At 40.1% G+C, this 16,466-nt stretch overlaps 1 protein-coding gene across 3 annotated transcripts in view; it reads left to right on the top strand.

Moving 5' to 3' along the window:
• The window catches only part of cep85l (centrosomal protein 85, like), a 299,535-nt gene that overhangs the window by 66,296 nt on the left and 216,773 nt on the right, over positions 1–16,466 (top strand). For all 3 annotated transcript variants that reach the window (XM_043684467.1, XM_043684463.1, XM_043684471.1), the window contains exon 2: positions 5,744–5,905. In XM_043684467.1, the coding sequence (XP_043540402.1) occupies positions 5,744–5,905 (162 nt within the window). The remainder of the gene's footprint in view (positions 1–5,743; positions 5,906–16,466) is intronic.

Below are 16,466 nucleotides of genomic sequence, written 5' to 3' on the forward strand. Positions count from 1 at the left end.
CCTGTCTCCCCAATATAGAGGAGGCCACACCGGCTGCAGCGGATGCAGTAGATGATGTGGGTGGAGGTGCAGGTGAATCTGTGGCGGATATGGAAGTTGTGGAAAGTGTGAAAATCGATAAGTCCCCAGGGCCGGATGGGATTTATCCTAGGATTCCCTGGGAAGCCAGTGAAGAGGTTGCGGAGCATTTGGCTTTGATCTTTATGTCATCATTGTCTACAGGAATAGTGCCAGAAGAGTGGAGGATAGTAAATGTTGTCCCCTTGTTAAAAGAAGGGGAGTATAGACAACTCTGGTAATTATAGACCAGTGAGCCTTACTTTGGTTGTGGGTAATGTGTTTGAAAAAGTTATAAGAGATAGGATTTATAATCATCTAGAAAGGAATAAGTTGACTAGGGATAGTCAACACGATATTGTGAAGAGTAGGTCATTCCTCACAAACCTTAATGAGTTCTTTCAGAAGGTGACCAAACAGGTGGATGAGGGTAAAACTGTTGATGTGGTGTATATGGATTTCAATAAGGGATTTGATAAGGTTCCCCACGGTAGGCTATTGCACAAAATTCAGAGGCATGGTATTGAGGGTGATTTAGTGGTTTGGATCAGAAATTGGCTAGTTGAAAGAAGACGGAGACATGGTGGGTTGATGGGAAATGTTCATCCTGAAGTTCAGTTACTAGTGGTGTACTGCAACGATATGTTTGGGGCCACCGCTGTTTGTTATTTTTATAAATGACCTGGATGAGCGCATAGAAGGATGGGTTAGTAAATTTATGGATGACACTAAGATTGGTGGAATTGTGGATAGTGCCAGAGGATGTTGCAGGTTACAGAGGGACATAGATAGACTGCAGAGCTGGGCTGAGAGGTGGCAAATGGAGGCTAATGCGGAAAAGTGTGAGGTGATTCACTTTGGGAGGAGCAACAAGAATAAAGAGTACTGGGCTAATGGTAAGATTCTTGGTAGAGTAGATGAGCAGAAAGATCTCTGTGTCCATTTGCATAGCTGCCTGAAAGTTGCCATCAAGTTGATAGGGTTATTAGGAAGGCATATGTTGTGTTAGCTTTTATTGGTAGAGGGATTGAGTTCTGGAGCCATGATGTCATGTTGCAATTGTACTAAACTCTGGTGCAGCTGCGTATAGTTCTGTTCACTGCATTATAGGAAGGATGTGGAAGCTTTGGAAAGGGTTTAGAGGAGATTTACTAGGATGTTGCCTGGAATGGAGGGAAAGTCTTATGAAGAAAGGCTGAGGGACTTGAGGCTGTTTTCTTTAGAGAGAAGAAGGTTGAGAGGTGACTTAATTGAGACATATAAGATAACCAGAGGGTTAGATAGGGTGGACAGTGAGAGCCTTTTTCTTCAGATGGTAATGGCTAGCACAATGGGACATAGCTTTAAATTGAGGGCTGATATACGACAGATGTCAGAGGTAATTTCTTTACTCGGAGAGTAGTAAGGGCATGGAATGCTCTGTCTGCAACAGTGGTAGACTCACCAATATTAAGGGCGTTTAAATGGTCATTGGATTAATATTTGGATAGAAATGGAATAATGTAGGATAGATTGGCTTCAGATTGGTTCCACTAGTCGAAGCAACATTGAGGCCCAAAGTGCCTGTACTACGCAGTAATGTTCTTTATTCTGTGCAAAAAGGATCAAGAGATATGCTAGGCTGAGTATCAGTCATCATGCTACAAAAAGGCAGGTCAAAGACATACATAGGATTTGCTCATGGAGTGATTTTTCCACTTCAGCTGTGCTATAATGAAAAAGATCAAAGCAACAAATATGGTGAGATGGGTGGGGAGTTTGTGGGGAGAAGTTATTGTTGAAGGGTTCAGTAGTCCCTGTGATACTAGATGTCATAGGCTAGACGGGTGTCAGTGACCGTGGAGAGAGGCACAAAGGCAGGATATCATTGTTTAGGTTGACGAAAGGTTCCTCTGATACAAAGAACAGTACAGCACAGGAACAAGGCCTTTGGCCCACCAAGACTGTGTCAATACATGATGCCTTTCTAAATTGAAAAGCTTTTGCCTCTACATGGGTTCATATCCCACTATTTCCTATATATTCCTATATCTGTCAAGATGCCTCTTAAACATTGCTATTGTATCCTCCTCCACCATTTCCTCTGGCAGTGCATTCGAGGCACTTTTCATCTTCTGTGTAACAAACTTGCCTTTCATATCTTCTTTAAACTTACCCCCTCCTCCCTTAAACCTATGTTCCTTAGTAACTGATATTTCTACCCTGGGAAAAAGACTCTGATACCCACTCTATCCATGCCTATCAATTTTCTAAACTTCTATCAGATCGCCTCTCATCCTTTGGCATTCATGTGAAAACAAACAAGATTTGTTTAATCTTTCCTCATAACTAATACTCTCCAAACATGGCAAAGTGTTTCTGTACCTTCTCCCAAAGTCTCCGCATCCTGCTTGTGATGTGGTGACCAGAACTGTACACAATATTCCGAATGTGACTCAACTAAAGTTCTATACAGCTACAACGTGACTTGCAAATTTTTATATTCAATGCCCCAACCGATGAAAGAATATGCCCTCTTGACCACCTTATCAACTTGTGTTGCCATTTTCATGGAACTGTGGACTTGTACATCTAGATCCTTCTGTATGTTGACGCTACTAAGCGTTCTGCTATTTACTGGATACTTTCCTTTTGCATTAGATCTTCCAAAATCCATCATGTCACATTTAACCAGAGTAATCTTCATCTGCACTTTCTCTGCCCAGGTCTCCAGCCTATCTATATCCTTCTATATCCTCTGGCAAATCTCCTCACTATCTTCAGCTTCTCCAATTTTTGTGTACTCTGTAAACTTACTTATCAGGCCACCTACATTTTTCCCAAATAAACAACAGGGATCACAGAACTGATCACTGCTGAAAACCATGGGTCATAGATCTCCAATCAGAAAAGCACCCTCCACTGCAACTTTCTGTGACTAAGCCAGTTCTGTATCTATTTTTCCAGCTCACCATTGATTCCATCATTAGATTAGATTAGATTACTTACAGTGTGGAAACAGGCCCTTTGGCCCAACAAGTCCACACCGACCCGCCGAAGCGCAATCCACTCAGACCCATTCCCCTACATTTACCCCTTCACCTAACACTATGGGCAGTTTAGCGTGGCCAATCCACCTAACCTGCACATTTTTGGATTATGGGAGGAAACCAGAGCACCCGGAGGAAACCCACGCAGTCATGGGAGAATGTGCAAACTCCACACAGAGAGTCGCCTGAGGTGGGAAATGAACCCGGGTCTCTGGCGCTGTGAGGCAGCCGCGCTAACCACTGTGCCACCGTGCCGTCCGTGTGACTTCATCTTTTGTATCAGCCTGCCATGAGGGAACTTGTGAAAGGCCTTGCTAAATTCCTTATAGACAACATCTACCACCCTGCCATCATAGAAAAACTTAATCAAGTTTGTGAGACATGACCTTCCCCCCACAGCCATGCTGTATATTGTCAGTCAGTTCATATTTTTCCAAATATGAGTAAATCATAGACCTTAGAATCTTCTTCAATAATTTCCCTACCATGGAATACAGGACACTGGCCTGTAATTTCCTGGATCATCTCTGTTGCCCTTAAACAAAAGAATAAAGTTGGCTGTTCTCCAGTCCTATGGGATGTCTTCTGTGACTAAGGGGATACAAAGATTTTGTACAAGGGCCGCAGCAATTTCCTTATCTGTCTCCCTCTGCATTCTGGGATATATCTCATCAGATCCTGGAGACTTGTCGAACTAAATGCTTTTTAAAGCCCACCCAACGTCTCCTCTATATATTAACATTCCCCTCCCAAGACTCCCCATCCACCATGTCCCTCTTTGTGAATACTGATGCAAAGTATTCATTAAAGACCTTACCCTCTTCCTTTGGCTCCATAAATAAATTCCCTCCTTTGCCCTTGAGTGAACTTATCCATTACTTCACAACCTCTTTCTCCTTATATATGTATAAAACGCCTTGGAACTTTCCTTAATCCTGTTTGCCAATGACATTTCATTGCCCCTTTCAGCCCTCCTAATTCCTTGTTTGAGTTGTTTTCTGCTTACTTTGTATTCTTAGAGGGCTCTGTCTGTCTTCACTTTCCTAAACCATGCATATGCCTCTCTTCTTTCTTTTTGATTAAGCTCTCAATTTCTCTTATTATCCAGGGTTCCTGAATCTTGCCATTCTTATCCTTCATTTTCATAGGAACATGCTGCTCTTGAACTCTAACCATCTTGTTGCTAAAAGATTCCCACATACTAGACATGGTTTACTGTCAACAGCTGCCTGTTGTCTAGAGTATCTAGTTCCTGACTGTATGTTGTGGTAGTTAGCCTTCCCCCAATTTAGTACTTTCACCTGAGGACCAATTTTATTCTTAAGTAATTTAAAACTTACAGAATTATTGTCACTGTTTCCGAAATGCTGCCCCACTGAAATTGCGATCACCTAGCAATTCTCAATACCAGGTCTACTATGGTCCCTTCCCTCATTGCACTATTTACATACTGTTTAAGAAAACTGTTCTGGACGCACCTAACAAATTCTTCCCCATCTAAGCCCCTGACACTAAGGAAGACCAAGTCAATATTGGGGAAGTTAAAATCATCCACCACAATGATTCCATTATTTTTGCATTTTTTCGTAATCTGTCCACATATGTGTGCCTCTACCAACCGCTGGCTGAAGGGAGGCCTGTGGAACAATTCCTTCAAAGTGGTTGCATCCTTCCTGTTCCTGAACTCTACAAACATGGCCTTGCTGAATGAGCTCTCCAAGGTGTCCTTCCTCAGTGCAGTTGTGATATTCTCTCTAATCAATAACACAACTTTCCCACCTCTTTTACAACACTCTCTACCTCATCTGAAACATATAAATCCCAGAACATTAAGCTGCCAGTCTTGGCTCTCCCTCAACCAAGTCTCTGTATTAGTTATAACCTCATAGTTTTCTTGTATGAATCCAAACTCCAAGTTCATCTGCCCTACCTAGCATTCTCCTCACATTAAAATAAATATGCCTCAGACTGCCAGACCACTGTGTTCTGTTTTCTTCCCCTATCTGTTCTTCCTTAGTTTTACTGACCTTAGTCTCAGATTCCTCCTTGTCATTTTACTTGCTGACCTACTGCTCTGGTTCCCATCTCTCTGCCACATTAGTACATAGCATTCATACGTACGTAACCCCTCATACATACATAGCATACCCCAAATGAGGTAAATCACATCCTTGTAGCCTTCCTTCTAGCAACTGTATTCTTCCATTGGGCTGTGCTAGTATCGCTACCTTTCAGACAGGAGACCTGGATTCAAGTCTGACCTACTCATGTACATAGTAACATCTCTGATCATATTGACTCAAAATATCTATTCCAGCCCGGGCAGTGTAGTATTTGGGTCACTTGGCTTGTGACAAAGCCTCAGTACCTGTTAATGAGTCTTTTCAAAACTGGGAGGTAGGCTGTTAATTTTGATGCTGGCCTACCTACTCTAGTACGGGAACGGTCATCATTACACACATGCAAGAGTCCTGGCTCAGGCTTTTTATATTAACTAGAAACTAACGTAACATGATGGGGAAATTTTGGGAAGAATTGGATATGAATTTTTAAAAATACTAAATGATGTACAGGAGAAGTATATTTCTTCATGTTAACTGTTTACAAGATAAGGTCTTTTAGCATTTTAACATATGGTTGGATTTGTCACTGTGCAGGCCCTGATGTTCCACCTACAGGATGGGTTCCAGGTTGTGAAGCAGTATGGAGGGCCCCTACACTCCTGACTAGTGTCCGAAATAACAGCAACAGAAGATTCAGCGCTACCTCCGATAGTGGAGACACTGGAATAGGCACTTCAAGTTCAGACAGCATAGAAGGTGGGGTTAAATTCTGAACTAGCTGAGTGTAAATTGTTTACCTTAATGTGTATTGATGGTTCTGAGGAAAATAGATGATATTCAGATGATGATAGAATATCTTGACAAATTACCCTCGCTTTTTCCAGCCAGCAAATGAAAAGCAACATGTTAATTTGAAAATATTACATATTTGAAAAATGCAGTTGTGGGCACTGATTTAAGTGGTTTTGATTACAGTATAAGTTAATTTAACTTTGTTTAATTTGAGCTCCTGTAACTGTTGCTTTGGTATGTTACAGTAAAGGAACCACAGTGCTAAAAATATACTAATATATTTTGCTTGAGTAACATTTATAAATAGCCACTTTGGCAGAATGGTGTTATATAGCCATTTACACAGAATGAAATGTCCATGTTGTCCATTCACAACAAACACTGGAGGGGTTGGATTTCTTTTGCCACTCATAAATTAACATTGGTTTTCACTTCTGGCTATGTTGGTATGGATTTGTTGTCCCCCCTGTGGTGGAGTGGTATGTTATGTGCTCTGTCCATCTACTCATGAGCCATGTGATTTTTGTGATCATGTTTTTGTACATAAATAATTCTATTCATAACACAGGTGTCACTTGGGAAAAGTACACTGTTTGCTTAGGAGGTATATGTCAATTTCTTTGCAACGGATATGACAGGATGGATAATCCAATATTATGTATAGATTGTTAGGGTGGAATTTACCTTTCCTGGAGTTGGTAAAAAGTCAAAACAATTCAGTGAGTTGGCCCTGGAGAGATACTAGCCCCCTTCTTGCCACCTCAGTAATTAAGTGCTGACAATGAAGGTTCCTTGGAGACTTTCGCGATTCACCAATAATTAAGGCCCTTATGTAGTCACTTAATGTCTGCTTAAGGGCCTGAACCCGTCAAGGCTCTTAATTGTTGCCTTTCTGACAGACAAGAAATGCGACTGGTTTCCTACAGGGAAATTAGAATAATCTGCCGACCAGGTTGTGTGGAGATGGTGGGTGGCGAAATCATCTCAATTTTCCATAATCTAGGAGCAATTAGAGTCACAGAATGTGGGGGTGGGGGGCAAGAGGGTTGCTTCTGAAAGCCACGCACTCTCCTGAATGCTTTCTCTCTATTACTTCCATCCTGTGAGAAATAAAAGAGAACCAGTTACTTTTTCACCATTGAATCTACTTAACACTAGGCCTCAGCTGATGGTCTTTCGGACCCAAAAGGTGCTGACCTCAGAATGATCAACAGCTTCTAGGGAGGTGGGATTGCACTGGCAATAAAAAAACCCCAAAGAACTGCAAATGCAGAAAATCAGAAATAACAACAGAAATTGCTAGGAAGACTCAGCAGATCTGGCAGCATCTGTGGAGAGAAAGCAGAACGTTCTGAAGAAACATCACTGGAGCTGAAATGTTAACTCTGCTTTCTCTGCACAGATGCTGCCAGACCTGCTGAGTTTTCCCAGCAATTTTTGTTGTTGTTTGGAATTCCACAAGCAATGCCGGATGGTCCGAAAGTTCATTGGACAGATCTTAAATTGGTTGGCTCGCGATCTGACATGCTTTCTTGCTCAGAAAGCGATGGTACCATGGAACACGTACACACATAACAAACCCACATGACACACACACATGCTCACACACATATCATACACACACACACGCAATACTCATACATGCGTATGCACACATGCTCACACACACCATACATACACACACATGCGCAAACACGTGCTCTTACACACACCATACTTGTGCACACATAACAAACACACCATACACACACCCTGCACACACAACCAACATACCCCACACATAACAAACACACTACGCACCTCACATGTACCCCACTTGCAATCCTCTCGCATACACAACATACACACATACGATTATGCTTCCCTTCAATATCAGTTTCTGTACCACTATAAGCATTCTGTTTCCAGCAGGCAATATAAAGAAGCTAATTAATTCCTCATAATGGCCTTTACAAAATGCTAATTACATATTATGTGTGTCTCAATATTTCACAAAGGAGCACAATATTTAGAAGTATATTGAAGTATAGGGTGGTACGGTGGCTCAGTAGTTAGCACTGCTGCCTTACAGCACCAGAAACCCGGGTTTGAATCCTGTGTTGGGCAACTGTCTGTGTGGACTTTGCAAGTTCACCCTGTGTCTGCGTGGGTTTCCTCCCGCAATCCAAAGGTGTGTAGGTTAGGAGAATTGGCCATGCTAAATTGCCCTTGGTGTTATTACTCAGGAATAAATATATGGTAGGCAAATGGTCTGGGTGGGTTACTCTTTGGAGGGTCAGTGTGGACTTATTGGGCTGAAGGCCTGTTCCCATACTGTAGGGAATCTACTCTATTAGCTGCTCTTATAAAGCAAATCCAGGAAAGTGAGTTGTTACCCAATGTGTACTGTAGCTAAATAGTAATGAAATTAAAGGTAAAACTAGTGTTTTGAATGACCAAAAAAGAAAGCATTTCATACAGACATCTCTGATTTTTAATAACCATTTAAGAATACCTACAATATGGAGATTTAAATGTTTTAAGCTATATGGGTATTCAATGGCATTGATTCTCGAATATAACAAGTGGGTTTACAATATTATTTACATTTTAAGACATTTTATCCTGGACTGTCAAAACTGAATAAAGTGTCAGACTTGATCTTCATGCATTGCTTCTCTGTCATTTGTCCAGTCGTTTTCCAAGTTAGGAAATAACATTGGACTTTTCCCCACTGTACTCAAGATATAATCCCAAATGGACATAATCCATATCTATGATGTGTTAATTTGGTACTCAAGAAAGACAGCCAATGGTTCATTCTAGAATAAACAAGGACCCCACATCATCAAGGTCTAATATGATAAGGTTATGTTTGTCATTTGTATGCATAATTATTCATTCTCGAATTCATTCAAAGATTCATCATTGACCAAGTGGGAAACAATGTATTAAACATAGTGTAATCTATTGAATGATAGTATGTTGAACACTGTTTTAGTGCTTTAGTGCATTAAACACCAAACACAACAGATCTGGACATCATCAACATAACTTAATCAAAACCAGAAATAGCTGAAGAAACTCAGCAGGTCTGTCAGCATCTATGGAGACAAAGCAGAGTCATCATTTCAGATCTGGTGCCCTTTCAGAGTTCTGAAGAAGGGTCCCTGGGCCTGAAACATTGACTCTGCTTTGTCTCCATAGAGGCTGCCGGGCCTGTTGAGTTTCTTTAGCTATTTCTGTTTTTGTTTCAGATTTCCAGTATCTGCAGTTCTTTGGTGTTTGATAAACGTAACTTGCTTGCGACAACAGGCCATTGCTGTCTAACAAACATGATTATAACAGTTGTGATTCATTGCACCGTTGTTTTTGAACAGTTGAGGCAATAATCAATTGCCATGCTTCGTCTAGTTTGTGTTCTTCAGGAAAACTGATGAGTAAGTTTAAATGTGGGAAAATTGTAAATATACAAAGTTCAGTGTCGAACTGAAAGCATACTATTATGCATACAGACTACTGTCATTAAATTTTCTTATGGGGAGAAAGATTGAATATGTTTTTAAGTACATGTTTGATACAAGTGTGGATATATTTACTTTTAACTGTATTAGGAGTACATGATCAAATATATTTGTGTCTTCCGATGTTCTTGATTAACAAGACAAACAGGGCACACATGTGAACGTGGCTGATCTGCTAACATAGTGCTGATTAATTGGATGCTCTATGACATAGACGCACAATGCCAGAGTTTACTATGCTGTCGTACATGGCTAGTGAGCTATTTTAGCTGTTTCTTTGACTCCAATCGGACTGCAGTAACATATTGCTAAAAATAACATAGTGCATCCAAGCATATTTCTTTTCAGAATTAAATTTCCTTTGTAACTAAATAACCTTGGTATATTTTCTCCTCTTCGCGCTGGTGTCAAAATCCTAGATTCAGTGGAGTGATTTCATTTACATTGCAAATAAAATTAGTGTTTTTTAAAGTTCAACCAACTACCCATTACTTAACTGGAAGAAAATAACTGCTTTTATCTAGTAATTTTCACATTCTTAGGTAACACCAACCCACTTTAAGCCACTGGGTCAGATTTTCTTTCTCTGGGAAAAAATGTAGTGGTGTCTGAGTGACACCTTATTGCTCAGTGAGATCTAGATTGTGATACAGCTTGTAGCTTCTTTTCCCAGCACTGGTAACAGCATTGCTGCCCTTGTTTGCTCAGGGCTCTTGCTAAATTTTGAAAATTAATTCTGAAGCTTCTTTTTAATTATTGCAATGAAACTAGCAGTAGTCTGAATTTTAGTTTTATATTGCCTTTAATTTTCAAAGGGCCAGGAATAGAAAATTTCACATCCATTTTAACTCACTCAGTGATTTAACGTTGTCCAATGCAGTATTGATTTTATTTCTTCCTATTGTGAGTACCTGATTCTCTTACAGCTCTGAAAATCCTCACAATTTCAGCTGCACCCTTCTGACAACACGGTTCATGTGATTAGGTTTAATGGCTATTTCTTAAGCTGAAAGTAAATACATCAGAGATTACGTGATTATGGCAAGTCTGAGCTTATAATGTACAAATGCTTTTCTCAAAAATAACTGACCAATTAATCTGATTTGGTCACAGCCGACTCGAATAAGAATGTCATGAGATCTTTTCCGTCTTAATAAATAGGCAAAAGAGATATGTTTTAATCTCTCCATTGAAAGAAAACAACTCCTATAGTGCAACAGCAAAGTACAAATGGATATTTAGATTGCCAGCGACAGTTCTTATGAAAGTTCACTAGACTCTGTTTCTCTCTGCAGATCCTGCCAGAGCTTATTGAGTTTCTCCAGCATTTTCTGTTTTTGTTTCAGATTTCTAACATATGCAGTTCTTTGTGTTTTTTTTTAATATTATGGATATTGACATTGTGTCTTTTAATGTACTGAAATATCCCAAGGCACTCACTCCATAGGAGTGCAATAAAGCAAAGGTTGATACCAAGTCACATAAGGGGACATTACGCCTGAAGAAATAAGTTTTGTCGGAGATATATGCTTTAGGGAGTTTGTTAATGGAGGAAATTGAGGTGGAGAGGTGTAACAAGGATATTCCAGAGCTTGTAGCCTAGGTCGGAGGCAGAATTGTCAACAGTGGGGTAGTTACAATTTGAAATTCACAAACCAGAATTATAAGGACCACATATCTCACAAGTTCAGAATCTGTTACAGTACAGACTGTTATATCTTTCTGAATAAGCAATTAATGTAGTACCATTCCCTTATCTTCTGGTAACTCTGCACATTTCTTCTTAAGTGATAATAATCTAAATCCCTCTTGAATGCCTCAATTTGAAGCTCCTTCCACAACATCCCAATATAGCATGTTCCAGATCTTAACCACTCGCTGCATGAGAAAGGCCAGACCTGAAAAGTGTCTGGTCTACCTAAAATTACACTGGAAAGGCAAACTACAATGCACTTTCTCTGCAGTGACTTTGCAAGTACTATTTCTTTAAAAGGATGTTGTCCAAAAAGATGATTTGCCTCTGACAGAATTGAACAATATCACGCATAAATTTCACTGCTGGTGTAATACTAGGCATGTTAGTCATTTGTCACAACAATTGGCTGATCAAATCAAACATTGTTTTGCTTTGTCTATTAGTTCTTGGGTTGTATACGTCATTAGCTAGGCCAGCATTTATCATTAATTCCTAACTGACCTGGAGATGATGATGAGCTGCCTTCCTGAAATGCTTCAACCCTTTAGATGAAGGGACAGTGCTGTTTGGAAGGAAATCTCAGCATGTTGACTCAGCGACAGTGAAGAATTGGCAATATATTTGCGAGTCAGGATGGTGTGTGGCTTGGAGGGGAACCTGTGGTAGTGATATCGCCTTGTTTCTGCTGCACTTGTCCTTCTAGGAGGTGGAGGTCATGGGTTTGGTTGGTGCAGTTGAAGGATCCCTGGTGAGCTTCTGCATTGCATCTTGTAGATTGCACACACTGCTGCCACTGTACATTAGTGGTGAAGGAAGTGAATGTTGAAGGCTATAGGGTGCTAATCAAGTGAGCTGAACTGACTTGGATGGTATCAAGGTTTTGAGTGTTGTTGCAGGAACTGTACTTATCCAGACTAATGGAGAGTATTCCATCACACCTAACTCTTGCCTTCTAATTGGTGGACAGGCTTTGGGAAGGTGGAGGTGAGTTAACGAAATCAAACTGCACTTACAGCTGCAGTATTTAAATAACAAGTCCAGTTTAGTTTCTGGTCAATTGTTATGAAACTGATGCTATCAGAAATGGTAGCTCCATTTAACATCAGTTGTTTGTGATCAGCAGAATTACAGACTGTACTTAATCATCCCGTTCAAAGCCCAAAACAAAATAGCTACTGTGTGATGTGATTTCATGATTGGGCAATTGTCACTGGACAATTGTGAATGTGCTAGTAGTTACCAATTTAGGATGATAAACCAATTTATTTATGATAGTTAGAAGTGATGTAAATTGATATGCAGGGACTTGTTCTCTGCAAAAAAAATTGTTACAGCCTTGTAACTTTTTGTTACCCTGAGTTTGGAAAGATTATAATTCCTTTTGCTTTCTTCGTTGCAATGCTTTGGCCAAAGAGAGTTGAGTTGCCTTGCCAACCAATCAGCACATTTTTCTCCTTAGTGCAAATTGTCATAATTGTTTGTTTGAAAATTGGCATTCTTGTGTTTGCTGAGTGCATGATGGGAAACTTTTGCATCCTGTCTCTCTTTTCAACAATATGAAGTTTCTCCTAATGTTTCCATTATTTCTTTTGCTAATTACATAAAATTTGTACACTCTCAATCACAAACGTTTCACCAATTTTTCCTTACCTACTGTCCAGATCTTCCATAAAAGGCAGCTAATTGGATTATATTATTTGTAGACTATCTATGCCTTTTAATAATACTATTTTTCAAGCAATATCCTTTCATATCGAGAGTGTTTTGCTGGAAAAGCACAGCAGGTCTGGCAGCATCCGGGGAACAGGAGAATCGATGTTTTGGGCATGAGCCCTTCATTGAGAAATAAAGGGCATTTGCCCAAAATGTCGATTTTCCTGCTCCTCGGATGCTGCCTGACCTGCTGTGCATTTTCAGCATCACACTCTCAACTCTGATCTCTGGCATCTGCAGTCTTCACTTTCTCCAAGGAGTGGGGTTAACCTGTCACAAATGGCATTGGAGCTGCAGCTGCAGTAGTCACTGGGGAGCCCATCCATGGGCTGTATAGAGGTCAGGAAGGCTTTAGTGTAGTACTGAGGGTGTAAGATACTGTTAGAATAAAATGTTGAATTGAGGCACCACCTGTCCTTTCAGGTGAATTAAAAGTTTGCTGGAGTTTAAATTAGAATGGGTGTTACTTTAGCCAATATTTAACTTCCAATAACTAGCAAAGATATACTATTTTTCATTTGTTTTGGACCATCCCTGCATGCAAGCTTGCTTTATGTCTGTGCCAATATTATATCTGTAATAACAAATGCAGAATAGTTCCTGGCTATGAAGGATGTTGGGACACCCTGAGGATGTGAAGTTTCATAGAAACAAAATACTATCTGATCAATGTATGGAATTTATAGAATTCAGTCACAGTGGTTGTAATCCGGTAAACCAGAAGGTGAAGGATAGAACTGAAGCAAATCATGACACAATTTAGAAGCTTTTATTTATAGGGATGCACTTTACAAATACTTACTTGTAAACCTAACTATCACAGTTTAATCTGCTTCTAACTACATGTGGGAGCATAAGTGAACAGTCAGTTAATGCCCATCACCTCAATATATTACTAAATATTCAATTAAAATGGTTAGAATGTTGCCACAAGCTATCTCCTGCTTGTTTTTTTATTTCTATTCTCTGTGTATTTGTTTTATGATATTTGTCATGAGCATATCGTTATTACCTTGTGACAAGTAAAAACAGTTTATCTGGTATGTACTTTATCATAACTTTTGTCAGCAAACCCTGACAAACGTGAAGACCTGATCAGGAAACCTTTTGGTCCTTCCAACTCCAGAAAAGAAATCCCACTTCTCGTATCCTTTCATAACTTCATCCTTGATTTAATAAAAAACTTCTCAGATCTGTGCTACACTTTTCCATTTGGTTTTATCTTTTATTTACAATATTTAATCCAAACTGCAGCCTATAATTCAAACTGAAGCAAGCAAAGCTCTTGTAGTTTGGTTCCGTGCTTTTGATTGATATAAATCTGATACAATACCAATGATTCAGTATGACATTGTTATGGCCTTGCCTGTTTTAGCTGTTGCTTCAAGTTACCTTAATAATTGTGAACCAAATCCTTCTTGCTTCCTTATTCATTGTAAATTCTCATATCTTTTAAGTTGTTTTTTTCTCTGGTCTTGGATCCATAATGAATTTACATTTTTGTTCTTCTTATATTAACCTATTCTGCAAAAATATCTTGGTGGTTCTGATACCTTTCATACAAATGTTCATTTTCAATCCAATATCATTATCAGTTTATGAAACAGCTGCCTCAATTCCATGACAATGACTTTTTAATTATAAACAAAAGCTGTTCCACACAGCGCACCATTTTTTAAAAGAATTCCAGCTCTGCGAACAGAACCACAACAACGAGCACCCGAGCTACAAATCTTCGCACAAACTTTGAAAAGAATCCCTACAGTGTAGAAGCAGGTCATATGACCCATGGAGGCCATACCAACCCTCCGAAGAGAATCCCACCCAGACCCACCTCCCCCACCTTATCTCTGTACTTCCCATTGGCTAATCCACCTAGCTTGCACATCCCTCGATACTGTGGAGCAATTTAGCATGGCCAATCCACCTAGCCTGCACATCTTGGGACTGTGGGAGGAAACCGGAACACAATGTGGAAACCCACGCAGACAATGGAGAATGTGCAAACTCCACACAGTCAGTCCCGAGGGTAGAATTGAACCCAGGTGTCTGGTGCGGTTAGGTATCAGTGCTAACCACTGAGCTGCCCCCATTCATCACATTTTGTGAGTCTGAAAAACGTCCTTTTCCTCTCCTGCCATTGCCTAGTACCATGTGAGACATGAGATCAGGTTCTATGATCCTATGATAAGATCCAGATCTACTTGTACACTGTCTCCCTCAGTCCATCCACAGAGTCCGTCTGTATGGTCAGTTTATTTGGCTGGCATCTACTTATGTGTGGGTGATACAATCTACTCTTATCAAACATGTGGATGATTAGCACTCTCTCCTTCATGCCCGTCCGAGACGTAAACTTGTTGTTAACAAAGCATAATTGACCCCTTCAATGTCAGGGATTCTCAGCCATGGATCTGCATCTGCATTTTTCTAGAGGTCTGTCAAAATGTTTAATTAGTCTGTCAATTATTTGTATTTTATTTAAATTATTTCAATATTACTTCAATAGCTTATTATTGCTTTATTTTCAGAGTCATTACTTTGGCTGCTCGGCTTCCTGAACTGATTATCTTACTGTGGACACATGGGCATTTAAGGGATTGTTAACTCTCTCCAGGTTTTACGTTATCAAACTCTCTCAATACTTTAAGACAGACTTGACTGTGTGTCTTTGCAAAAGAGGCAGAGGCTTGTTTGTGCAGAGGCATCCTGTTGACCAACAGACTGAAGGGTACAGTGTTGCAGGTCTAACTACATCTTTGTCTTTCATCATCCTGTTGATACTGTGAAACAGATTTTGTTGCGAGATCATGTTGTGACTGTACAAGACATTGCTTAGGCAACCTTTGGAATATTGTGTGCAATTCTGGTCTCCTTCCTATCAGAAGGATGTTGTGAAACTTGAAAGGGTTCAGAAAAGATGTACAAGGATGTTGCCAGGGTTGGAGGATTTGAGCTATAGGGAGAGGCTGAATCGGCTGGGGCTGTTTTCTGTGGGGTGTCGGAGGCTGAGGGATGACCTCATAGAGGTTTATAAAATTACGAGGGGCATGGATAGAATAAATAGACAAAGTCTTTTCCCTGGGGTGGGGAAGTCCAGAACTAGAGGGCATAGGTTTAGGGTGAGCAGGGAAAGATATAAAAGAGACCTATGGGGCAACCTTTTTACACAGAGGGTGGTACGTGTATGGAATGAGCTGCCAGAAGAAATGGAGGCTAGTACAATTGCAACATTTAAAAGGCATTTGGATGGGTATATGAATAGAAAGGGTTTGGAGGGATATGGGTCGGATGTTGGCAAGTGGGACTAGATTGGGTTGGAATATCTGGTTGGCATGGATGGGTTGGACCAAAGGGTCTGTTTCCGTGCCGTATATCTCAATACTCTAAGTGAATAGCACTCTAGTCCCCACTTTATTCAATAAAATGATGAATTCCTGAATGTGTCAGAGCAAGGCAAAGGGAATCACCAAACATCTTTCTCTGATGTGCGTAATGGTTATTTTTTATGTACCTTTTCTCAACACACTTTTTCATTCTAGACACAAGCTTAATGTTCTTGAAATAATGTGCTCATCAGTCTGTTCAGTGTGTTAATGGGTTCCCTAGATTT

Source organism: Chiloscyllium plagiosum, chromosome 3, assembly GCF_004010195.1.
Source record: "Chiloscyllium plagiosum isolate BGI_BamShark_2017 chromosome 3, ASM401019v2, whole genome shotgun sequence".
Taxonomy (NCBI): domain Eukaryota; kingdom Metazoa; phylum Chordata; class Chondrichthyes; order Orectolobiformes; family Hemiscylliidae; genus Chiloscyllium; species Chiloscyllium plagiosum.